The sequence below is a fragment of the Onychostoma macrolepis genome, chromosome 12 (genome assembly GCF_012432095.1).
Source record: "Onychostoma macrolepis isolate SWU-2019 chromosome 12, ASM1243209v1, whole genome shotgun sequence".
Classification (NCBI taxonomy): domain Eukaryota; kingdom Metazoa; phylum Chordata; class Actinopteri; order Cypriniformes; family Cyprinidae; genus Onychostoma; species Onychostoma macrolepis.
In genome coordinates this window covers 29990796-30018751 of record NC_081166.1, presented here as the reverse complement: position 1 = coordinate 30018751, position 27956 = coordinate 29990796, and the positions used below count along the sequence as shown (strand labels likewise).

Genomic DNA, 27956 nt, shown 5'->3' with positions numbered 1-27956 from the left:
TAGTGTCGACTCCAGCCCCTGAGTCCGCTCGAGTGTCGGCTCCCAGCCCCTGAGTCCGCTCCAGTGTCGACTTCAGCCCCTGAGTCTGCTCCAGTGTCGGCTCCCAGCCCCAGAGTCCGCTCTAGTGTCGACTCCAGCCCCTGAGTCCACTCGAGTGTCGGCTCCCAGCCCCTAAGTCCGCTCCAGTGTTGACTCCAGCCCCTGAGTCCACTCCAGCGTGCATCTCAGAGCTCCTGGATATGGCGCTATCCCCAGAGTTCTCGGCTCCTATCCTCACCCCAGAGTCCGCTCAAGAAAGCTCTCCTTCGTCTCCCTCGTCTCCGCTGGTTCCGTCCAGCTCTCCATCGTTTCTTGGTTCTCCTTCGTCTCCGCTGATCCCGTCCAGCCTTCCTTCATCTCCCGAGTCCCCCGAGTTAGCCAGCTCCGCTCCTCCTGAGTGCCGTCCAGACTCCCTCCGGGCATATAAAGACCTGAATTTCCCCACAAAAATTTTTGGGGGGCATATATCTGTGACCATAGTGGCCGGACTGAAAAGTTGCTCCGCCATGGTCCCCTGAGCTCCCTGCTCCGCCATGGCTCAGTGGACCGCTTGCTCCGCCATGGCTCCCTGAACTGCCTGATCCACCTTGGAGGCCTTCTTTATCCCAGTCCTGCACCAGCCTCCAGGGCGCACACCCCCTCCCTGGTGGAACTGTTACGGCGCGGGACGCGCCTTCTGGGAGGGTGGAGTACTGTTAGGAGTATGAACTTTAGTTTTGTCCTTTTCTGTTACGTTTGCCTATTCCTGGTTTTCCTTATATGGTTTTGTTCCTGTTTGGTTTAGCCCGTTAGTAATTTGCCCGTTAGTCATTATTAGTTAACTCCCATCACCTGTTTGTCCCTCGTCAGCTGCACTATTTAAAGTCCTCTTTTCTGTTCAGTTGCTGTCGGTGAATGTTTGTGTTACTAGTGTTTCTGCTACCCTGAATTAATTTTGTGTGGATTTTAATTAAAGTCATATTGTGGAAAATCTTCATCGTCATTGTCTTCCTTGGAGAAACCGTGACAGTTACTGTTTAATCTTCAAAATAAATTTAAAGTGTTCAATTTCCAGTAGATGGCAGCAATGTTCTACTAAACTATGGCCCTTTCTAACATTATCACTACGAATTAAACTGTGAAAAGTACATCTTTAAAGTGAATTTGACATAAAATGTTGCTATTTTAATAAGCCCTGTTATATACAGACCTTACTAAATTAGCCAATTCAAATTAAAAATACCATAAATACCCAAATACTACACAACTATAGCGTAAAAATATTATTAAAATGTGTTATCATGTGACTTGAAAAATCTTGGATCTCTGGAACTCCAGACATTGTTATTAACCTGTTTTAAACTTTTAGACTAGGCTTAGACTAGGCCAACATAAAGTTTGTTCACAAACTTTTACCTCATCTACACTCTTAAAAATAAAGGTGCTTAAAAGGTTCTTCACAGTGATGTCATAGAAGAACCATTTTTGGTTCCACAAAGAACCATTCAGTCAAAGGTACTTTAAAGAGCCATCTCTTTCTTACCTTTTTATAATCTAAAGAACCTTCTTTCGCCTTATGGAACCATGTTTTTGTAGAACAATCGCTGTTTTGTAATATTTTAAATTCATAATATTGAAGTAGTATTGGTAATTAAAAAAATAAATATAAAAACAAACAAAAACACGCATTTTGTACGTATGTAAGAATACAATTTTAGGACTTTCCATTGATTCAAAGATTTTAAGACCAATTTTGCAACAAAACAGGGATTTAAAAATCCTAATAAGTGAATCAAAGCAAGGTTTGAATAGAGATGAGGGCTGTGTGTTTTTAACATAAACCTGTGTGTATTTGACAGTTTAAGCACAATAAGACATGAAAGAGAGCTTAGTTTAGTACTCACATGCCATGTGACAGCCACTTTCTGTGCACGTGCTTCAAATGTGTGCACTCAGAAAACCATATATCAGAAGTTTAAACTAATTTGGTTTAAAACACATGATTTCAGCGCGATAGACATGATAATACAACATATAAAACTACAAATTTTTGCTTAATCGCAATGTTTAATATCAATTGCAAAGTTTAATGGCATATATCATATAATCATTGCAGTTAATAGTGCTCACCGTCTGTTTGATTACATGTAATTTGTAACTAACTGCATGATTTTTTACTGTACATTTCTGCCATAGTCACCACTAATAACCTACTCCTAAATTTAATGTAGAAACTTAAAATGTTCTGTAAAGCTGCTTTGCAATGATTAGTATTGTGAAAAGTGCTATACAAATAAACTTGAATTGAATTGAATCAAAACCAAACAGATATTTTTTTTTAGCAGAGTATCTGAGGTTCGAGCTGTAAAGGCACAGTCCTTTTCTGGAGAAGGTGGCGGCAAACTTGTCACTAGCAAAGCTTAATGACTATCCTAGACAGTTTGTTAAAAACATGCTAACAACATGCTAAAAACATGCTAGAAACATGCAAATCATGCTAATAACATGCATTTTAATGTTTTTTTTTTTAAGAATGCAAAGAAACTTCTCACACCAGAATGTTTTATTTTCTCACCTGCTCATATTAACAAAATTTATCCTTAGATGCTAGCGAGTTCTGCAGTTCATGGTGCTTTTCTAACTAAGATCTTTCCATTACCGTCCGACACGAAGCTGTAGTCTCTGGGCTTGAGGCCGAAGGGTCTGGTCATGGTGATGGCTGGGCAGCTGTTCCTCGTCCCTGACCCTGCAGGACTGGGCATGCGGACGGTGAGTGTGTCCTGTAACGCGGGGTTAACAGAGCCTCCGTCTCGCTCCAGCACCAGACTCACCACCTGACAGCGATCAGATATTAGCACGAATATCAGTTCAGCTGGAGCCTGGCTTAACATATGCAATACACAGAATCATTACTTGTCAGACAATTTCTGAAAGCTGTCACTCAAACAGCAGAAGCACACACCAAATCTGCAAAACCAGACACTAATTCTCAGCCTTTGACTCAGTTTTCAATTTCATAAAACACTTTTTGCAAAACACAACACACAATTCTCTATGTAACACACAAAAATCTAACATGAATTAACATTACAGCAAAGGTGTTTGCAAATGTTTGCTTTTGAGATGTTTTGAGTGTTTGTGATATTTTGAATGCAATTCAGTTTGCAAGAGATGTGAGGCATTTTGCATTTTGTTTGTGCAATTCTTGGATTTGCGTGTAAAGTTTTGAAAAAAAGAGGCAAAATTTTTAAAATGTGTGTAAACAGTTGAAAAAAAAAAAACTGTAATAGCCAGAAAAATCTTTTGCCTGTGTGATTTTTCAATTTTTCATTTATCATATTTGATGCATCAGGATTTTATGGCTCATATAGTCTGATACAGTGAGAATATGGAGGAAAAAACGAGCCCGGTCTCATGAAAATGCGTATAAATAGTACGTCAAATAAAAACAAAAACTCGTGGTATTGATATGGAAAAATTGACTCTGGCGTGCATATGATACACATGTGTTTGGCCTGCATATAATATGCAGTTTTCGCGTGCATATGATACGAAATTTGTTGGCGTGCATACGATACGCATCTACCCCACAACCCTAATCGCGTACCAAATACACACCAAAGTCAATTTTTACGTATCAATACCATGAGTTATTGTTTTTATTTGGCGTACTATTTATACGCACTTTCATGAGATCGGGTTGAAAAAGCAGCTCAGTTTTATTCAGAGATTCAAACTCAGCAAAAAATAAAAAAATAAATAAATGCAATTTGGTGCAGATGCTGATATTTATATGATGAAATGTAAATCAATGAGATCTTTATAACAGTAGAGCAGATACTGACATAAAATAATATAAATATCAGTCGTCACTCTATATCTCTAATAATATATCTTAGTAAAATGTGATTTAAATGATCAAATCATATAATGCAATGCAATCTAATGATGATTGAGAGATGAACAAATAAACGCTCCTCAAAAGCCTCAAAAAATCATATTTGACTCAGATTTGAACAGGATTATCCATATAACATTTTTTTTTATTTTTTTTTTTAGAAAAATCAAGTAAACAGCCAAGTTTTCATCTTTAAAAATGATTAACAATATGAAAGTTATTCTTACATTTACTTGATAAAAATCAGTAAAGATTTGGCAGCAAAAAGACACATGAAGCACCAGCTGAAGCTGGACGTTTCTACAATTACACTAAAATAGCTTATGCTGGATAAAACACTCTAAACTATCAATCAGACGACAGAAGACATGGAGTAGATTAGCATGGAGTAGCAAAGTTTACATCATGCTTATCATTAGAAATGTGTTATTTTCTGATTTTAAATAGACAACATCTCAGTTCGGTACGCAATAATTTAATTGCTAGATGTGAGAAGAGATTACAGCTGATTATGTAAAGATGGGACTAGTGTGTAGTTGCCATGAGAGAGAGAGAGAGAGAGAGAGAGAGACAGATTACCTCTCCTGTTCTTGCCAAACATTCAGCCGCCTGCTGATCTGTGAATCCCTGCAGTCTGGTGCCATCCACTTCCAACAGCCTGTCTCCTGACACACACACACACACACACACAATCGTCGTGACTCAATCAAACTGACTCATTTACTGAACTGAAGGAGAAGGATGAGTGCACTAAATGTCAGTTCAGTCCATCACACCTGTAACAGCAGAGAAAGCAGGAACACTTACCTGTCTGGATACGTCCGTCTCGTTCAGCCGCTCCTCCAGCTACCAGACTCTTGATGTAAATCCCTCCGTAGCGCAGGCCTGTATTCACTCCTCCCTGTGTATTCAAACATCAAGATACAGAGTTATAGCCTACAACATTTATGCATTATACAACAGTTGAACAATGTTCTCTTTTTTTATCATATGTCTTTATTTAATAAGAAAGAGACCCCTGTGGAAAGAAGTGTGCTTAATTGTATTGAATGTGCACCTGTAGTGTACTTTAAATGTTAAATGTATATTTTTACAGTTTTTTTCAACTGCTTACACACAAAATCTTTACTTGTCACATAATTTCTGAAAGCTGTCACTCAAACAGCAGAAGCACACACTATTTCTCAACCTTTGACTCAATGCTTTCAATTTCATAAAACACTTTTTGCAAAACACAACACGGTTCTCTATGTAACTAACAGGGATTAATATTATGGCAAAGGTGTTTGCAAATGTTTGCTTTTGAGATATGTTTGTGATACTTTGAACGCAGTGCTTCATTTTGCAAGAGATGCGAGGCATTTTGTGTGCAATTCTTGGATTTGTGTGTAAAGTTTGGAAAAAAGAGGCAAAGTTTTGAAAATGTGTGCAAGCAGCTGAAAAAAAAACGGTAAAAAACTACTTCTAGATAATATAATATTAATGAAATAAAAGGCCACTTTTTAATGTTTTTTTTTTTTAACACACTTAGCATACTTACATTGAAGAGTCAAATTAAAAGTTTTACATTTAAATCATTTTGTTTTAATAATCTTTTGTCGTGCTCTAATAAGGAAATATGCTTATTTTGATGCACAACATACTAAAGCGCGTAAAATACTTGATAATTTTAACTGTAGTGTGCTGCTTGATATTACATTTAAAGATAATTTTTAATTTTACTAAACTGCAACTTCATCATTAAAATGTGTAATTACATAAATACATGACATATCAGATTCAACAGAAATTACATTAAAATATATATTTTAGTTCATCATAAATGTGCGTCAGCAGCTATATTACTATATTAAGCTATTATTACTATATTATTATATAACTATATTTCAAAGATAGTAGAAGTGATTAATAAAAAAATTTAGTTAAGTCCCGAAGTGGGTCAAAAATACTCTTAAGTTAAAGAAAATGCATTCAATATAAATTAAAACTAATACATTTTCATGTAATATAATGCAATTAAGTGTTACATCAAGTTCATACTTAACGAAAATGTTTATTTTTCTAATAACAAGTACCCTTTTTTTTTTAATTATTCAAACCGTAGTTGTTTTCAGCACAGAATAATGGATTCATCATTGGTTGTTGTGTCTGATGGCATTGTCTTCTCAACTCTGTGACGTTTCGTCCGAATGCCTCTCAAGCTGCTTAACCTCATTTAGAGAGATTAGCCGTAGCCTGTTTTTAGGCTGTGATTCCCGCTTCGCTGTAGTCATGTGACCGCTCTTCCTCTTTAACCTTTGGCTGCCGATTCTCTTTGACCTTCTGTGATACACTGACCCTGTGACGCTGACAAAGCAGCGGACATACAGCAGATAACTCAGAATTTATTGGTAATGCTAAGGTTTTCTTCCCTTACAAGAAAAGAAGTTTGCCATATACTTGGCTGGATTATACTGGCAGTGTACTTAATCTTTTCACTGAGATATACTTAAGAAAATTTGCCAGTTTTTTGACGGAGTAGCTTATTAATAGTTTTTACGCAGCACTCCAACATATGTTTCACATATTAACTGATAAACTGACATGTTCAACTCTGTAAAAAATCAAAAGTTGAGAAAACTTCAGCAGATTTTGAGTTTTCTCAACTCATTTTTGTAGGAGATTATTGAGTTTACTCAACTTTTTGTTGTATAAACTGAATACAACAAGTTGAGAAAACTCAAAAATCTGCTGAAGCTGGTTTCCTTAAACTTTTAAGTTTTCTCAACTTTTGATTTTTTACAGTGAAGTTTACAGTAACGAGTCAGCTTTGGGGTGGAATAGCTTCCCTTACAAAGATCATTTTATTAAGATAACATTTTCCTATGTAGTAAGCACCAGTAACATACTTGTAGTACTTCTTTGGAGTAAATTGGCCCAATTTTTAATTAAAAAAAGTATATTAAGTGTACCAGTAGTAAACTTACTGTACAGAACTAGTTTTTATCTAACTTACAGTATAATATAGTATTACTTGTGTAATATAGTTTATCACAACTATATTGCAAATTATACTGTTAAATTTAAGTAAATATTTACTTATAACCCTTTTTTGTTTAAAAAAGTACATTTTGTATTAGTATAGTTGCAATACTAAATAAACACTTAATTTAGCATTACACTTAAAGTACACTTAGTATTACTAAATATACTTTTATAAACTAAAAGGTGAGCCAATTTAGTCCCAATAAGTTTTTAAATAGTACACACAGAAGTATACTATCAGTACACTGATATTAGAATACTTACTACGCTTGGAAAATATACTTTTTTTTTTTTTTTTTTGTCTAACTGAATTTATATTTTTTATTTCAAAATTTGCACAAACCCTCAATATTTAGTCTCAAAACCTATGAAAGTATAAAGCTTACAGCGATCCCGATGCCCAGACTCCCTCCAGATTTCTGAAGCGTCACAGTAATCTCTTCAGGTCTCAGGCTGATCAGAGACGCTGACCTGGAATAATCATCCTGATACACAAAAACCAGACAAAACACACATAACTATTAGTCTCTCTTTCACTCCTATAAGCATCACACATTTACGGGATTCTTTGATGAATATAAAGTATTTATTTGAAATAGATATCTTTTAAACATTATAAATGTCCTTACCTTTTTGAATTGTATTCAAATTTTATTGTTTCTTTTTTTTTTTTTCAACTGCTTACACACAAAATCTTTGCTTGTCACACAGTTTCTGAAAGCTGTCACTCAAACAGCAGAAACACACCAAATCTGCAAAACCAGACACTAATTCTCAGCCTTTGACTCAATGTTTTCAATTTAATAAAACACTTTTTGCAAAACACAACACATGGTTCTCTATGTAACTAACAGGAATTAATATTATGGCAAAGGTGTTTGCAAATGTTTGCTTTTGAGATGTGTTTGTGATATTTTGAATGCAAGAGATGTTAGGCATTTTGTGTGAAATTCTTAGATTTGTGTGTAAAGTTTTGAAAAAAAAAAAAGAGGCACATTTTTTGAAAATGTGTATAAGCTAGCAGTTGGAAAAAAACAAACTGTAAATCGTAGTATTGTGGAATTTTTCTTCCACTTTTGCACTTTTTTCCAATTTGAATTTTTTTAATTCACACAAACCTTGATAGAGAAGCAACAAGCCATATTTCCACAGCCTTTAAAGGAACTTGTATAACATTTTCAGTACCTGAGCGTTTATAATGCGGACCTGAGGAACATGCAGCCGGTTGGTTCCTTTGGGGGTCATCATAACGCTGACCAGCTCGTCCAGATCGTCGTCTCCTGCTCGACTGTCGGCTCGTATGGTGCTCTGAGACTCGTAGTTCCTCTCGGCCAGATGACCAGCGCCTCCATGCTTAGACAGAGCTGATCATTTCACAACACGTTATTATTAACTTTGTAGAATTATATGAGCAGTGCTGGCTGTCATTCATAAACTACACTCTAAAAAGAAATTCAGGGCAGCACAACTTAAATAAATGCATGGTTGTAAGTTGAAAATTCTAATTCATTGTTAACCTTTAATTAAACCTTTTTAAGTTGCAAACATTATTTTGATGAGTTATAATAAAGTCGATCATTACATCAACGTAATATTGCATGGAATTTAAACCAAAAAAAAAAAAAAAATTTTTAATAGGTTGTTGTAACTTGAAATGAAATTGTCTTGATAACTTTAAAAACTAGGCAGTGGATAGTTCCCAGCATGATTTGCACAGGATAAGGAGAATAAATCTTGAAATGAAGTGTTATTTTATGTGTTTTTTAGTAAATGGAAAGACCTGTTGAACGCTGTTATGTTTGATATTTAAAGGAGTTCCTGTAGATATAGATATTTTGTAGATATACACTACATTGACCGCTTGAACAATCACTGTACTAATGAGTGTTTTGCTTGTTTGTTAAATTTACATGTTAAATAAATTACATTCATCATGTGCTATGCTAGGTGTTGATATGAATTGGTATAGGAGAGATGAATTGGCTCTAAAGCCACCACTCAATTATACTGAAATTAGTTGGACTAACTTCATTTTTAATCAACTTAAAAAAAATTAATAAAAATAAGTTCCTCTAGTTTGTTGGTTGAACATTAGAACATTTCATTAGAAGTTGTCAAAGTGGAAAAGATTGATGAAAACTGTTGCGTTAATTTATTTGTTGAACCCAATGTTCATTTAGTATAATTGAGATACTATTATTTTTTATTTTTGTATTTTCCATTTCCATTTTAATTTTATTATTTTTTTTTTGTCATTTTATTATTATTATTAATATAAATATGTCTAGTTTTTATTACATTTTATTGAAGTTTTAGTTATTTTAGTACATTATAAATGAAAAATTATAAATGTTGCTTTGGCAAATAGCTGAAATAAACACGTTGCACTTGTGCACATACCTATAGACCGAACATGTAATACGCATGACATTACCTTTTCACAAATATGCGTTTTTGTAGTTTATAAGAAGATAACGGTATTGTTTTCAAAAACTTTGAAACCCATTTTCAATGAATGGCTAAAATGCATAATAACATATGCATCATTTTTCATTTTTTAGTTGAAAACGGTGTCATGTAACAGCCCCTTAGTTAACTATAATAACCCTGGTTAAGCCCAAAACACTTGTATTTTGAGCACAGTGATGTTGTATCCAGTGTTGGGAAGGTTACTTTGGAAATGTAATAGGCTACAGATTACAAGTTACCCTATTTAAAATATAATAAGTAGTGCAACTATTTAATAATTTAAACAATTACTTTATTAAAGTAATGTAACTGATTAAATTTGGTTACTTTTTGATTACTTTTCTAAATGTCTAACAATTAAGATTATAATAGTTTAATTTAAAGCACAGCCACGACAAAATCAGACTTTAGCACCTCTTTTTAATTTGAGATCATTCTGAGGTTAAATACTGATTCAAAACCAAAACAAGAAATAGTTTAATAGCTATGATATTGTTTTTGAAACACAAAACACTGGCATCAAAATGCCTTGGAAAATTATTATAATTTTTTTTTTTTTAATTAAAGCATATACAAATAGGAAATAAAACAGTTAATAATAAGCATGTGTCCTATGCTGTGTCTTAAACTCCTGAAACATTGCTGTCTATTTTAGTGCAATCAATGCAATTTTGGAAATAAATCAATTATATCTGTATGTGTGTAAAAATATTCATATGTAATCCCCTTTGTAATCGTTAACATTTTCAGAAGTAACTGTAATTTAATGACACATTTTTTTTTTCTCAGTAACTGTAACTAATTACAGTTACATTTATTTTGTAATTAAATTACGGAATTCCGTTACATGTAGCTAGTTACACCCCAGAATATAAAAGCATGCCACACCTTTCGGCTGCGAGACGATGAGCTCCACCTCTCTGGAGCTGCTCTGCATGATCTCAGCGGCTTCGGAGAAGGACAAGCCCTCCAGACTGAGCTGATTCAGAGAGATCAGACGACCGCCTGACGGAAACACAGAGCTCAGCTTCACTAATGCTCAAACAGACACCTCTGAGGTCAGGACTGCACATTATCAATACAAGATTCACCTGCTTTGATGCGTCCGTCTCGGTCAGCTGGGCCTCCGGGTACAACGGATGCGATGAAGATCCCGAGGTCCAGTTTCCCAGTGCTTTCTTCTCCGACAATTACAATACCTAGAGCCAAAGTGAACTGAGAGTGAATTCGTATTCTGCATATCAGTGAGTTACAATGAGTCCAGAATCCACTGACCGAGGCCAACTTTGGGATCCTTTTTAAGGGAAACGCAGATTATTTCCCTCTCTGGAGGTCGGGCGCTTGTTGGAGTATCTGTGAGAAAAAGGACACTTCACATTGTGCTGCTGTTTCCCAACTAAACAGTATAATAAGTTTATTTTATAGGTTAATTATCAGGTCACACCTCGTAACGGTGAGGACATTGAAGGGACGTCAGAGTAACGCTTTGGAGAGCTACAGGAGCTTCTCTGAAGAGCTGGACTTTGAGATCTAGAGGTGAAATAAACAGACACTACTGATTGTAACTAACTGATATCGCCATACTTTCCTGAATCGATTAATCACAGTACATTAAGACAATTGTTTTGTATTACAAGTTTTGTAAAATATGCAAATAAGGCTTTATCTAATTAACTCTTGTGTTGAAAATCCTTTTGGTGTTCTTTTTAAAATTGCTGGTAAATATCTCATTCTGCTATATTATGACCAAATCTTGGATTCAATCTTCTTGTCGACTTGTTTTCTATCAATTAGCAGAGGTTTTGTATTCTTTTTTTTTCTTATTTTTTTTTGTGACTCAGATTGATCGTAGACCTCAGTGATCTAATCTTATGCACCTCAGTTTTTCAGTGAAAAAATTATTATTTCTGGATAATTTTGGCTGTTTGCTGAAAACCTCAAAATTGCAGTGTCTTGCTTTCAGACATTTATATTTACATTTGTAACCCTGGACCACAAAACCAGTCTTAAGTGTCAATTTTTCGAAATTGAGATTTATACATCATCTGAAAGCTGAATAAATAAGCTTTCCATTGATGTATGGTTTGTTAGGATCGGACAATATTTGGCTGAGATACAACTATTTGAAAATCTGGAATCTGAGGGTGCAAAAAAATCTAAATATTGAGAAAATCACCTTTAAAGTTGTCCAAATGAATTCTTAGCAATGCATATTACTAATCAAAAATTAAGTTTTGATACATTTACGGTAAGAAATTTACAAAATATCTTCATGGAACATGATCTTTAATTAATATCCTAATGATTTTTGGCATAAAAGAAAAATGTATAATTTTGACCCATACAGTGTAGTTTTGGCTATTGCTACAAATATACCCCAGCGACTTAAGACTGCTTTTGTGCTCCAGGGTCACATTTAGTCATTTAGCAGATGCTTCTATCCAAAGAGACAAAGAGATGCAAGTGTTATGACAAGCCTCGGTTAGCCTAAACGCAGCAAGGTTTATATATATATATATATATATATATATTTAGTGCATCCAAAATAAAAGTTTTTGTTTACATAATATATGTGTGTGTGCTGTGTATATTTATTATGTATATATAAATACACACACATGCATGTATATATTTCAGAAAAATATGTTATGCTTATATAATAAATATATTTAATACAAATTATATGAATATAAATATACACATGTAAATACATGTAAATATTTTCAAAATATATACTGTATGTGTGTGTATTTATATATACACAATAAATATACACAGAACAGACATATATATTATGCAAACAAAAACTTTTTTGTATGCGATTAATCGCGATTAATCGTTTGACAGCACTAATATGTAAGGGATAATCAACGGCTAGCTGTGCATTAAACGATTTGAATGCACGACGTGGAGGCGAAGAACCGCCCGACACGCAGCGGAGGGTGGTTGCCTCCGCGAAGTTGATTATCCTGTTTATGTCATGGTCATTTGCCAGCATTCACATATTAAAGATGTTAATAATATTCGCGCTGCAATATTTGACTGGAACGATAAAAATGACGGTTATTTTCCGTCATTGTTTTGTCAACAATTCTGTGTTTTTCTGTCAATATGGGGTGCTGTGTGTACATTAATGAGGAAAAAAATGAACTTAAATGATTTTAGCAAATGGCTGCAATATAACAAAGAGTGAAAAATTTAAGGGGGTCTGAATACTTTCCGTACCCACTGTATATATATATATATATATATATATATACACACACACATATATATGCATACATATACTGTACATATAATACAAATAAAACAAGTAGATAGATAGAAAAACAATAGAGAAAGTTATGTTAGAGGCCTTTTATTTTTTTAATAAATAAAAATAAAAAAAACAAAAACAAACAAACAGATAAAATAGAATTAGAATAGAGAGTGCTAGAGTTAACGGGTCAAATAAAGATTCAGACAGAGGGATTTGTGGAGTTCGTTCTCACCCTGTGTGTGCTAGTAAATCTCTCTGTTGTTTGATCTTTGCTTCGATGCGGGTTGCCACGTCCTCACAGAAGCTGCTCATGGAGTCGTCAGCGGCTGCATACTGCACAATGCTCTCCTCTACAGACACATGCACACGGCCGGTTACTGTCACCAGCTGACACGGTAAAGCCTGAGTAAAGCTGTGTGTGTGTCTGACCTGAAGCGAGGCTGTGTGTGAGCTGGCGAGAGCTCATCTCCCGGTCAAACTTGTGCTGCGCCGAGCAGAGCTCGCACAGATATTTGGCAACTTTTGACTTCTCGGTCAGAAAGATGTGCTTCTTTTTGTTGCTGCTGCTCTCGATGATAAACTTACGTCGCTGTGTTGATGAGAACTTAGTCAAGTCAAGTCACCTTTATACAATAGTTTGTCAATAATACAAGAGGACAATAACAAAGAGTCATTTTTCCAGTTAAAGTCAATTCATATATTTCATAATTCATAATATAGTAAGAGTTATTATGTGGAGTAACATCATCAGATTAAATTATATGGTCCTCTCTTTAGTAGATTTTTAATTCAGTTCATGACTTAATCATTATTACAAAAAAGAGAACGTATTTTCTATCTATCTATCTATCTATCTATCTATCTATCTATCTATCTATCTATCTATCTATCTATCTATCTATCTATCTATCTATCTATCTATCTATCTATCTATCTATCTATCTATCTATCTATCCATCTATCCATCTATCCATCCATCATCTATCCATCTATCCATCCATCTATCTATCTATCTATCTATCTATCTATCTATCTATCTATCTATCTATCTATCTATCTATCTATCTATCTATCTATCTATCTATCTATCTATCTATCTATCTATCTATCTATCCATCTATCTATCTATCTATCTATCTATCTATCTATCTATCTATCCATCCATCCATCCATCCATCCATCATCTATCCATCTATCCATCCATCTATCTATCTATCTATCTATCTATCTATCTATCTATCTATCTATCTATCCATCTATCTATCTATCTATCTATCTATCTATCTATCTATCTATCTATCTATCTATCCATCTATCCATCTATCCATCTATCCATCCATCATCTATCCATCTATCCATCCATCTATCTATCTATCTATCTATCTATCTATCTATCCATCTATCTATCTATCTATCTATCTATCTATCCATCCATCCATCCATCCATCCATCCATCATCTATCTATCTATCTATCTATCTATCTATCTATCTATCTATCTATCTATCTATCTATCTATCTATCTATCTATCTATCTATCTATCTATATCTATCTATCTATCTATCTATCTATCTATCTATCTATCTATCCATCCATCATCTATCCATCCGTCCATCCATCCATCCATCTATCTATCTATCTATCTATCTATCTATCTATCTATCTATCTATCTATCTATCTATCTATCTATCTATCTATCTATCTATCTATCTATCTATCTATCTATCTATCATCTATCCATCCATCCATCCATCCATCTATCCATCCATCTATCTATCTATCTATCTATCTATCATCTATCTATCTATCTATCTATCTATCTATCTATCTATCTATCTATCTATCTATCTATCTATCTATCTATCTATCTACCTACCTACCTACCTATAAATAAATAATACCTTAAATTATATTTAAAAATAATAATTTGAATTTAGTTGAATATAGTGGAAAACATTCATCATATAAAACATGTATTTAGGTAATTGTTTTTATGAATTACATTTCAAAATAGCATTACACATATTTGGACAAAAAATGATTATGATGTAATCAAACTGTTTATATACTATTGAAGGAAAAATCAAGCTACGAATAGCTTACTCACACTGTGCACATTAATCTCGGAGAGGAGGAGTGTTTTAACACTTTTGCTGCTTTATTTCAACAAAAATAGCGAACCCTTTGAGTAAACAAGTAATGTGTTAGTGTTTGTTGACTCACAGCGGAGGTGATTTTGCTCGTCTCTCTCCAGTGGAATCTAAGGCTTGTTGTTCGGGAGTTATTAATAACTTCATACACAATGACTCCTTTGGCACACACTCCCAGCAGCAGCTCTCCGAACACGGGCTTCTTCTCGCGGCCGGCGCGGTGGAACAGTACGCCATACTCCGGAAGCTGCTGGACGCTCTGTGGACAGATTATAATGCCATCATCGCATCCACAAGAACTGCTCAGACCTCATGGAGACTGTAAAATATCTGGTCTGCAGCCCGTACAGTTTTGAATAAATGCAAGATGGCAAGAAGATGAAAAGCATTTTGTCACATGCAGCATTCTCCATCCCTCTCATCCCTTATTTTCATTCAGTTTTAAAATAAATGTGACCCCAAAAACTATTTGGACACACTTAAACATGTCTGAAATCCATTGCATTAGAAGTTCAAATATCAAAAGAACTGACTTTGTCATTTTTGCTGTGATTTTCATGTGACGATGATAACGTTTCCTAAACTGTAGTGTATACCTGTTTATAATATGTGACCCTGGAGCACAAAAACAGTCATAAGGGTCAATTTTTTAAATACATAATCTGAAAGCTGAATAAATAATTGATGTGTGGTTTGTTAGGATCGGGCAATATTTGTCTGAGATACAACTATTTGAAAATCTGGAATCTGAGGGTGCAAAAAAATCTAAATATTGAGAAAATCATCTTTAAAGTTGTTCAAATGAAGTTCTTAGCAATGCATATTACTAATCAAAAATTAAGTTTTGATATATTTACAGTAGGAAATTTACAAAATATCTTCATGGAACATGATCTTTACTTAATATCCTAATGATTTTTGGCATAAAAGAAAAATCTATAATTTTGACCCATGCAGTGTATTTTTGACTATTGCTGCTTTTGTGCTCCAGGGTCACAAATCATAAAAAAGAAAAAAAAAAAAAAAAAATTGTTACTTGAAATAAAATAAGCATAATTTCTCATTTTATATATATATATATATATATATATATATATATATATATATATATATATATAATTATTTTTTAATTAATACATTTTAAAATGAATTAAAAAATCTAAAAATTACTTTAAAAATTGATAAAAACTAGTTATCTCCATGTCATTACATATATCTCAGTAACTATGAGTTATTGAGTCGTTAAACAAATGTATGTTTCCTCTATTATTTGAATCCTCTCATAATATATATAAAACCACACTGGTATACATTTAGAAAGGTTTAAACTGGTTAAACTGTATTCTCAAATAATATTCTCTTATTATTATTTGTTGTCACATTTTTATTGGGTTTAATATTTGTATATGTTATTGCAGATTTGTTGTTTCATAAATGTTTTACTGTTTCATTGCAAAGCCTCTATTTGGCTGTTTAATGGGGGGGTTCCGCTGTGACAACTTACCCCATGTTGTGTGACAACATGCCCCTTTGCAGTAATGAGCATTCTTATGGTTAAATGCTGAATAAAAATATAATTGTCAATGTATATAACGTACAGTATATAAATACCAGTGTGTGACAATTAGCCCCGGTCTGCTATACATACTTCATATGATGCTTTCATAAGGAATGATGCTGACACATGTGCTGTCAGTAAGAACAGAAGTGAATGTAACCTTGAGAAACTCGAGCTCGGCCTCCTCTGAACTCATGTTTGCGTTGCTGGCGTGTAATCGGAGCAACTCTTCTTTCAGGCAAGGCATTGGCATTTTCTGCAGAACACTCTTGGAGACGTAATGCTCAGGCTGATAGTAGTTCTTCCCACAGACCTGCAGACGACAGCGCTTTAGTCTTTCTGACACATGTACATGCTCATACATGCTATATGCAGTAAAATGAGTTCATTACATAACCATCTAGCATCTGCTTAATATACATTTGACCGGACATGTTCTCATTGCTTCCTGAAGACGTAATATTATTTATTTTTATCTTCTCTGGCAGCATTTCCAGTGTGACATCAGATGAAGAGAATACAGCACACTAAGATGTATGACTGTAACACTGAGAATAAATCTTAGAAATGCCGTCATGTCTTATTTGGAACATTATTTGATAATTTTTTTAAATAAAATTGTATACAAGCTCAGCTGACACATTAATCTATTTATTTATTAATAAATCAAAACTTTATAATATAATAATATAATTTATAATTTAATGGTAATTTAAATTATATATATATATATATATATATATATATATATAGGGTTATTTAATAAATATTTAATAAATAAAATAAAGCAATAAGCCCTGTGAAGCTGTGGTTTACAATGAATTTATAACAGCTATTGTTAGGCAAAATAAAATCATACAACAAATAAATGATAATAATTAAAAATGACTTGAAATGAAATAAACTAAATTACAAATATTTTAAATTTAATTTTAAATTTTAATTTAAGCTAGTTGTTAAGGCAAAATGTATTATTTTCATTTTTAATTATTTAATAATTAAATAAATTATAAAATAAATAAATAATAAAAAACTAAAACAAAATCTGACGGAAAATATTAACATATATATTATATTAAAATTAAAATAATTTATCTGAGTGATGCTGTGGAGTACCTCGGGCATACTGTCCCCAAACTCGGCTTGAAGAGCCAAGGCACCAAGAAACAAGCAGGTCTCCTCGTTACAGGGCAGACGGTCGTCCAGAATGTCCCGTCTCAGCTGGAGATAATACTGATGACGGCTCAGTCTGTGTCTGTCGCCATGAAGAGCAGAGTTAGACAGCAGCGACCGATTAAAACACACCATTACATGATGAAGGAAAGGAAGAGACTCACAGAAGAAGAGAGACGTCGTTCACAAAATATCTGATGCGGAAATGAAGCACAAATGTGGCAGTGGGCACTTTTTTCCAGGCGCCAGGGGCAACTTTGGACATTTTTGTGTCATTGTCAAGAAAGAAAAATTCATTATCTGAAAAAGAGAAAAAAATACTATAAAATTATAAACAGAAACATCCGACACAGTGACCTAATTATTCATCAATAACACAATTAGAAATATTAAATTATAGATTATATATTTTTTTTAAATATAAAAAGATTATTAAAAAGATTATTTAATTTAATAAAATATGCATTTATAAAATTTTAAATTACCAGACCAATGCTATTATAGTTAACTAAAATTTAAACAAAAATAAATTCAATTATATATATACATATACAGTCATGGCCAAAAATATCGGCACCCTTGGTAAATATGTTCAAAGAAGGCTGTGAAAATTAATCTGCATTGTTAATCCTTTTGATCTTTTATTTAAAAAAATTCACAAAAATCTAACCTTTCATTGGATAAGAAGAATTTAAAACGGGGGAAATAGCATTATGAAATAAATGTTTTTCTCAAATACACATTGGACACAATTATTGGCACCCCTAAAAATTCTTATGAGTAAAATATCTCTGAAGTATATTCCCATTCATATTCCCAATTCTGAGCACTCCAGGGTGATTATGAACATGAAATTATCCAGCCATGGCTTCCTGTTTCACAGAAATATAAATAGGAGGACAAACAAAGCCCAAATTCCCTTAATCATCCGTCACAATGAGAAAAACCAAAGAATATATTTCTGATGTGCAGCAAAAGATAATTGAGCTTCACAAATTAGTGAAGTGGCTTTAGGAAAATAGCTAGAGCAGTGAAAATTCCCATTTACACCATCAGGGCAATAATTGAGAATTTCCAATCAACATAAAATGGATGAAACGCATTTGTCCGTGTATCACTCCGTCTCGAATCGTGCTCACGGAAAGCACTCGAGAAACAGTATCTCTTCTGCGGCTCGATACGCTTTCAACTCGCTTTTTTTAGTGTCGAGCAAGAGACTGTACAACATTCACGTTACATGATTTGACTGATTTTTACGTAAAGAGGGTGACAGCGCACCGCATTAAAAGAAATGATCATTCATGTTTTCATAACCGCTGGCCAAATTCAAAAACAAAACTAAAATGAAAACATCTTTGAGAGCAAGGGCCCCCTGGTGTTTCGGGGGCCCTACGCAGCTTGTGTATTCTGCGTATAAGGAGGATCGGCTCTGGTCCTAATGCACGGTGAGAAGGAGAGTTTGAGCGGCTAAAGACTCTCCAAGGACCACAGCTGGAGAATTGCAGAAAATAGTTGAGTCTTGGGGTCAGAAAACCTTTAAAAAATGTCTAACAGCCCCTACATCAGCACATGTTTCAAGAAGAATGCTCCTCGCTCATCCAGAAACAAACTCCAGCATATTCAGTTATCAGACACGACTGGAACTTCAAATGGGACTGGCTTCTATGGTCAGATGAAACTAAAAAATGAGCTTTTTAGCAGCAAACACTCAAGATGGGTTTGGTGAACACAGGGATAAAAAGTACCCCATGTGTACAATGAAATATACTGCTGTATTTTTGATGTTGTGGGCCTATATTTCTGCTGGAGGTCCTGGACATCTTGTTTAGACGCATGGCATCATGGATTCTATCAAATACCAACAGATAAAAAAAATCAATAAGTGACTGACTCTGTTAGAAATCTTATAATGGGCCATGTTTGGATCTTCCAGCCGTACAATAATCCAAACACAAACCTCAAAAACAACACAAACATGGGTCACTGAGCACAAAACCAAGCTTCTGCTGGTCATTCCAGTCCTCTGACCTGAACCCTGTAGAACATGAGTGAACTGAAGAGAAGAAGCAGCAACATGGAGCTGTGAATCTAAAGGGTCTGGAGTGATTCTGGATGAAGGAATGGTCTCTGATCTCTTGTCAGGTGTCTCTAACCTCATCAGGCATTACAGGAGAACATTTAGAGCTGTTAAACTGGCAAATGGAGGTTTCAGAAACTATTGAATAAAAGGGTGGTGTAAATTGTGGCCAATGTGTATCAGAGAAAAACATTTATTTCATAATGATATTTCCCCCCATTTTAAATTCTTATTCTCCAATGAAAGGTTAGAATTTTGTGAATTTTTTTAAATAAAAGATCAAAAGGATTAACAATGCAGATTAATTTTCACAGCCTTCTTTGATCATATTTACCATTTTTGGCCATGACTGTATATATATTAAATATTTGATTTTTTTTCCTCAAAATTTTTAATTACCAAACAAGGGTTATTCTAGTTTATTTAAAAAAAAAAAAAAAAAAAAAAAAAATCTGTTGTTTGAAATAAACATTAACTGAACTAAAATAAAATACAATCTTTAAAAAAAGACTTTTAAGTTGTACTGTATTTCCATTTATTTCAACTTATATATTATATACTTATTATATGTATATGTATATAAAATATATATATTTGTAAACAAACCCATCTGACATATTCACCTAATTATTCACCAATATCAGAAAAATGTATACTATTTTAAATTATTTATTATATTATATATTTTTAAAATAATCCGAAAATGAATATTTATTTTAATAAAACTAAAATGTAATAAATAAAATACATTTGAATAAAATGCATTTATTACATTTAAAATACCAGAATAATTTGTAGGTTATTATAGGTAACTAGAATGAAAATGAAAATAAAATTAAATCTTTGTTACACTAAAACTGAAATATAAATAATAATAAACACTATAAAGCACAACAAAATTAGTAAAAGCTTAATTAAAATTAAAATGAAATGATAAAAACAAAAACTAATAATAATAAAAAAAAAAACTACAATAGCATCTCAGCGATACTAAAATATCACTGTCGCAAATATGTCTAGAATCCAGTAAAATAGGTGTATTACCATCACTATAAGCAAGGCCAAAGTAAAAATGTTCGACGAGGTTTGCGTGAGCGATGATCATATCGAAGACGTGGCCTGCTCGGGATTTGACGTCACACTTGAGCAGAATGTTCTGTCCGTTTGGCATCAACACAGTCAAGTCCCTCTGGTTTGAACTCCACCTCCCTTTGTTTGACTGCTCGGAGACACAGCGAGAGAGCAAACAAGCGCTGGAGTATTATGTAACGGATTGCCTGGTCTCGAGCCAGTACTCTCGCTCTTAGCCACATTAAACTCACCACAAGAGAATTAGGCAGCTCTAAAAGCACCGGCGGCTCCTCCAGCATTCGGATGAACTCGGGGCCCGTATCCTGAGGACGAAATACTCAATGAATACTCCAACAGAGCGTTTCATAAACTGAGATAAATGTAATGACGAAGGCACGTTTAGCGGCTTACCTTTGTTATGCGTTGGTTAAGGCTAAATGAAGAGCAGAAGAGCTGATTTAAGCGTGATGTGAAGTGACCGCGTCGCTCAGGAGCAGGACTTCGGCTCAGAAACAAGCTGTTTCTGCTTCTTTGCTGTGAACTGTGACTTCTAGAAGATGAAGAGCTGTGAGTTTGGATCTTAACACTATCAAGCGCGTCTCTAAGCCTTTAAAAGATCAGCATGATCAAAACGTTGCTGTTAAACCTGTCACACTCAATCTGCACCATTCCTCCTGTCGTCTTACTGATAGTTTAAAGTGTTTTATCCAGTAAAAGCTCTTTTAGTGTAATTGTAGAAACGTCCAGCTTCAGCTGCTGCTTCACGTGTCTTTTTCTGTCAAATCTTGACTGATTTTGATCAAGTAAACGTCATGTTTCCAGATGAACACTTGCTGGACTGAAGCAGCTCAGCTTTACTTGATTCTCCATCAATCATTTTCTAGAAAAATCAGTGCGTCTCGAATCTGATCATCAGGATCTTCTGAGGAGCTTTATTTCTTCATCTCTCCATCATCATTGCATTGCATTGCATTATGTTTGAATAATTTCAATCTCATTTTACTAAGACATATTATTAGAGATATAGAGCGACCACTGATATTTATATCTTACTTTTTGGCTTTATAAACATCAGCATCTGCATCAAATTTCATCAAGTCATTTTAATTTTTTAAGCCCAATAAACTGTTCCATACATAAATAAATAAATAAATCTGGCTATTATTTCATATGTCAGGCTTTACAGAGGGTATGGTTTATGGTGTAACTAAATGGTTAAATTAGAGACTAAGGATCCGGGAAATAAATGCATATATCAATTACATTTATTTTTAATGCACATTATTGGGAACAGTGTAAATCACTCCGAAATGAAAAGAAACTTTCATGATCTTTTATCAGAATAACTTCACCTCTGAAACCAAATTACGATGAATCACAAAACTCTCCGACCAGCATTCGGATCTCTCACTTTACAGCAATCAGTTCCCAGAGGATACAATCAAGTCTTGTCCTACAGTTCCACTCGGAAATAAGACACGGAGGTAAAATGCCTTGTGAATGTGTGACTGATGTTAAAGCGCTCTGACCTGCTGAAGTCTGCGGCTGGCGGTGTGCCGGTCCCTCTCAACGGCCAAACTGAGTTCTGACCGCAAGCACCTGAGGCAGAACATATCTCATTTGTCTTCATTTTAAGAGCAATGCCACTTTGTGAGGTTATTTTTAAAACTTCAGTTGACCAAATAATGAATTTTGAGAAACATACCCCGAAGTCTTTCTCTAACCAGCTGGCTTCGGTCTGTAAGATGAGCAGAATCATTTGGGTTTCTTTCAGCCTAGAAAACAAAGACAGCACTCTGTTGAGGTTAAGTTATTATGTCAGATACATCATTTAACTGTTTTAAAAATGTGAACGTTTAAAAATGTTGCTTAAAAGTTGTAAATAAAGATTATTGGAGTATGGAACGTTAGTATTCCAGTCCAAAATTCCATGTTTAATACAATGTGTTGCTTGTAATTATTGTGTATGTTTTAAATAATGTGTGCATTCATGACCCCCACACACACACACACACAAAATAAATAAATTAAAAAATTAGATGAATTACTGGATTCACTGGATTATCCAAAACAGACATTAATGACTATTTAATATCAGTTGGATGAAAATAAATAAATAAATAAATAAATAAATAAATAAATAACACTTGTCATTTGCAAAAAAACAATATTAATAATATAAGATAATTTAATTCACTATATTATCAAGAATATAAAAAGTAATTCTATTTTAAATGTATTTATAAAATGTATTGAATAAATATTTCTATAAAATAGCTATTATTTATGGAAGTCCGTTTTATAATTCAGACTTTTTTCTCTTAATTGCGAGAAAAAAATTCTGAAAAATAAAATTACATTTCTGAATTGGGACACGTCAACTCACAACTGCAAGAAAAAAGTCATTGTGAGATAAATAGTCGAAGTTACCTTTTTAATTTTTTATTCTGTGGTGGAAGTGAGCTTCCTTAATTATCTAAATTTGTACACAAAACAATACTCAAAAACACTTATTTAACCTTTTAACTGTCACCAGGAGGGTTTACTTCACAATATTACAAATAAATCCTAATCTAATCATGACGAACTATATTGTTGGAAAGGTCTAAGACTCCTAAATAGATATTTTATGTTTTTTTTTTGTTACAAATTATGTAGGAAAATATATAGATTAATTTATGACACGAGTGCACCTCAAAAATAACAGGAGTTCTGACATTTGTCACAAAAAGTCTTCCTTGCCCTTTTCCCGATCACGCTTTAGAAATCATTATACATTATATATCAATTGAAAACGTAAAATTTCAAAATTCATTGCATTACCATGGAAATGGTACATCAAAATCATATTACAAAATGTTTTCGTTCATGAATTATAACAATTTAAGTTTGGATAGTGCACTTTCAGTTGTGTAGTGACAGTTAAAGACCCTGGAGCACAAAACCACACTTAATGTGTAGCAATAGCCAGCAATACATTGTATGGGCCAAAATTATCAATTTTTCTTTAATGCCAAAAATCATTAGGATATTAAGTAAAGATCATGTTCCATGAAGATATTTTGTAAATTTCCTACTGTAAATATATCAAAACTTCATTTTTGATTAGTAATATGCATTGCTAAGAACTTCATTTGAACAACTTTAAAGATGATTTTCTCAATATTTAGATTTTTTTGCACCCTCAGATTCCAGATTTTCAAATAGTTGTATCTCAGCCAAATATTGTCCGATCCTAACAAACCATACATCAATGCAAAGATTATTTATTCAACTTTTAGATGATGCATACATCTCAATTTTGAAAAATTGACACTTAAGACTGGTTTTGTGGTCCAGGGTCACAAATGTAAATGTAAATGTCTGAAAGCAAGACACTGCAATTTTGAGGTTTTATCTTTTTTGTTTTTAACCACAGTTAAGTGTGACCAAACAGTGAAATGCCTGTGTGTTACCTGCAGAGCATCCTCTGCCATCTGTCTGATGGCTCTCTGCGGCCGGGGCAGGACGGCGCTCTTATGCTGCTGCTCACACGTCTCCAGCACCGTCAGCAGATTCACTCGCCTGTGAGCCGCGTCCTCACACATGCTCAGTAAAAGACTGTTCAGGCCGTCGCTGAGCCGGATGGGCTGTCAGGAGACCAGGTGCAATACGTCATCGCTTTACACTTGCAAAGGGTGCATCTGGATGTTATTAAGTTTGACCACTGATAAATGTAAACGCTGATTTAATTTGTTAAAAACTTCAGGTGAGAGGGATTCTTGAGATCATCCATAAGGATCAAAACAATTTGAATTGATGTTGACTTTAACCCTCTGCTGTTCCTCTCTCTTGTGACACTCAACGGTCAAAACTGAAGACAATAAGCATAATTTTTTTTTTTTGGTTCCAATAATATTTATTCTTTAACATTTTGTATTTTGAGTAGATTTCATAGTACTAGACAATATTCACCTCCAAGATTAGTATAGTTAACTAAACTAAAACTAAAACCATGAAAAACTGTTTTGTTACTTGAAATAAAATAAATGTTAACTAAAGTAAAAAAAAATTTTATATATTAAAAAAAAAAATGTCATGTAGTTGCCATGGGCAACATTTGTCATTTTCATTTAAAAACCGAAATAAAATCTAATAAAAAAAAAAAAAAAATGATATAGACATAAAAAAAAAAAAAAACACACACATAAAACTAATAAAACTGACAAAAACACAAGAAAAAAAATCTAAAATTAAATATATTAAATTTTGTATTAATTATATTAATTAAATATAAAATAAAAACTTTCAAAATATTAATAAAACTATAATAGTAACTTAGTAATGTTCACCTCTACATTGTGCAGAATTTACACCTATAACATAATACAAATAATATTATTTTAAATTGATAAAAGTAATAACATAGCAAATGCATTTATAATCCAATGATCTATTAATTACTTTTATTTGGTGTCCATTTGGATATATATTTAGACATTATAATGGCCGATTTGTAGATTGTACCCCAAAAATTGTTGTATATTTTTTTTTTTTTTTTAAAGATCATTTAAGCTTTTATAAACATTTCTATGTTTTTCAATCAAGTACATTCTGATAAGGTAAAAAATAAAAATTATATGTTCAAAATATAATTTTTTTTTTTTTTTTGGAAAGACAACATAGAGTTTATTGAAGAGGAACCCACCTGATTTTGTGGAAGATGATAATCTACTGTCCAATAAAGAGTCATGCCTAGTGAGTAAACCACCATCTAAAATCAGAGCAAATAAATGCTACATTTTGTCTTGATTTGCCATAAAAGCTCATCTTCTTAAGACACTCACCACTTCTTCTCTTAACCTTCAGCAGGAAGGTCAGGCTAAAAACTATCTACCATAACTGGAGGCCAGCTCACCTTCTCCGTAGCCTGTCTTCTGGAGAAAGCGTTGCTCTGTGACATTTCTGGAGAAGCGAATGAGCCAGCATCCTCAGATCGGCTGCAGTTCTTGAAGGCAACACCGCCGACTGCAGAAAGCAGCATGGAGCCGGGACTGATGACACAACACATGTTACCAGGATCTGGAGGAAGGGAGGGAGGTGAAGCGGTGACAGATTACATTGGCACTGAAGGATAAGAGCCTGAAAATGAGTTGAAAGAGCACTATACCTCTACTTGAGATGTCTATCAAGGCTTCTGCAGCACCGAGGAGGAGGGCCCAGACCTCGTCCTCCTCCAGAGGAGCTCCCCGTGACTCCAGCACCTCTGCCAGGGTCACAAACATGCTCATTCTGCCAGACACAACACACACACCACACAAATGCATGAAAAAGTATGTGAACCCTTGGACTTCATTGCTTGAATGAAAAATAAGAATTTGCTGAAAATGTGTTAACTCTCAGGTCATCCTTCTTCATCAGGTTTGGAGAAATGTGTCTCTGCATCAGTGTCTCAGCAATGGATGCTCTGCAGTGAATGGGTGCCGTCAGAATCCAAACAGCTGATAAAAACATCACAGTAATCCACACCAATCCAGTCCATCAGTTAACATCTGGAGAAGACAAAAGCTGAAACAAATCCAGCATCAAGACGTTTTTAACTAAAATAGAGTCCATAATCCATAATAACTCTTCCTCCAGTGAAAAAGTGTTCTGGTCTGAATCAGGAGAGAAATCTGCACAGATCAAGCAGCGTTTAAAACAGTACAAAACAACAAATATGTGGCTGGATTTTGATGTGAGAGACAACAGGAGATTTTTCACTGGAGGTAGCGTTATTATGGATTTATTATGGGAAAAAGTCCATCTCCTGTTGTCTCTCATTTGAGTTATTTCAGTTAAAAACAACTTAATAATGGATTAGTTTTGTCTTCTCCAGATGTTAACTGATGGACTGGAGTGGTGTGGATTATTGTGATGTTTTTATCAGCTGTTTGGATTCTGACGGCACCCATTCACTGCAGAGCATCCATTGCTGAGACACTGATGCAGAGACACATTTCTACAAATCTGATGAAGAAACAAACTCATCTACATCTCGGATGATCTGAGAGTGAGCACATTTTCAGTTTTGAACTACTTTAACGTTTTGAGACATCATTAACCTAGGGATTCACATACTTGTTCAACTCTGCACTGTAAATGCTTCACTGTTTGTTCACACATCATTGTGCTTTACTTGTTTAAGCAGACTGTATTTGTATTGTTCTGTCTTAGTTGAAGACCAGATCCAATCTTGAACAGTTTTAGTCCATACATCATTGTATAGGCAAAAAAAGGCTAAGTATCTTAAGTCGTGACGTATTGTCAAATATGGTGACCCATACTCAAAATGGTGCTCTGCATTTAACCCATCCAAGTGCACACACACAGCAGTGAGTAGTGAACAAATGCGCACACACACACGCAGAGCAGTGGGCAGCCTTGTGCCAGCGCCCGGGGAGCAATTAGGGGTTCGGTACCTTGCTCAAGGCACCTTAGTCATGGTATCGAAGGTGGAGAGTGCTGTTCATTCACAATCCCCACCATCACAAGAATCGAACCAGCAACCTTAAGGTTACAAGCCTGACTCCCTAACCATTAGGCCACGACTACCCATTATCTTCTTTTTGTGTCTCACAGAACAATGTTTGGAACGTCATCAGGATGAGTAAATGAATGAAAGAGTTTTACATTTTTGGGTGAATGGCTCCTTTAATTGTCCATCCATTACTTCACATGTTGCCTCCACTGCATTTGCGTAGATTGGCAAGCTATAATTAGCTAAAGTACAGTCTCCAGTGCGCCTCTTTAATTAATTACCTCTTTAATTACCAGTTAAATGGGGGAACTACCTTACATAGCACGTAAGAGCCACAGCACATTTGCTCTGCTTCATCTCAGTCTTGTTTTCGCACACTTGCAAGCCTTTTCCTCTAGTAATTGGCTTTGAGAGAGCCTGGTGGATTTGCTCTGATGTGTTTTCTCTTACAATTAAAGTTCAAACCAAAAAACTGCAAATTAAGAGGCAGCTTTCATCGACACGCAATGCTGTTTTATATGAAACAACATATGACAATTTCCTCCTCAAAAATGAATGGGAATAGGTTTTTCCAGTTGTTATGTAGACTTGTGTTGGAGTACTAATTAACATTTAAATTGGTTTGCAAAGGTTCAGTCTAAATATTTTCAAGATTACTTTAAAGCATCTTATTCTACTATATAAATATGATATATATATATATATATATATATATATATATATAGTGATTTGAATATATTTATATTGGCATTTATGCAG

General features: G+C 34.2%; 1 protein-coding gene across 1 annotated transcript in view; it reads right to left on the bottom strand.

Moving 5' to 3' along the window:
• frmpd2 (FERM and PDZ domain containing 2) overlaps positions 1-27956 on the bottom strand; it is a 37682-nt gene that overhangs the window by 4852 nt on the left and 4874 nt on the right. The window contains exons 3-26 of the mRNA XM_058793138.1: positions 25848-25969; positions 25596-25759; positions 25386-25451; positions 24154-24327; positions 22404-22473; positions 22228-22297; positions 21110-21248; positions 20950-21021; positions 20672-20846; positions 17715-17850; positions 17494-17632; positions 16538-16690; positions 14893-15078; positions 13098-13257; positions 12901-13018; positions 10854-10939; positions 10685-10762; positions 10501-10608; positions 10298-10414; positions 8126-8304; positions 7327-7425; positions 4724-4817; positions 4496-4581; positions 2678-2852 (exon numbers count right to left, since the gene is read on the bottom strand). Coding sequence (XP_058649121.1) covers positions 2678-2852; positions 4496-4581; positions 4724-4817; positions 7327-7425; positions 8126-8304; positions 10298-10414; positions 10501-10608; positions 10685-10762; positions 10854-10939; positions 12901-13018; positions 13098-13257; positions 14893-15078; positions 16538-16690; positions 17494-17632; positions 17715-17850; positions 20672-20846; positions 20950-21021; positions 21110-21248; positions 22228-22297; positions 22404-22473; positions 24154-24327; positions 25386-25451; positions 25596-25759; positions 25848-25969 — 2966 coding nt within the window. The remainder of the gene's footprint in view (positions 1-2677; positions 2853-4495; positions 4582-4723; positions 4818-7326; positions 7426-8125; positions 8305-10297; positions 10415-10500; positions 10609-10684; positions 10763-10853; positions 10940-12900; positions 13019-13097; positions 13258-14892; positions 15079-16537; positions 16691-17493; positions 17633-17714; positions 17851-20671; positions 20847-20949; positions 21022-21109; positions 21249-22227; positions 22298-22403; positions 22474-24153; positions 24328-25385; positions 25452-25595; positions 25760-25847; positions 25970-27956) is intronic.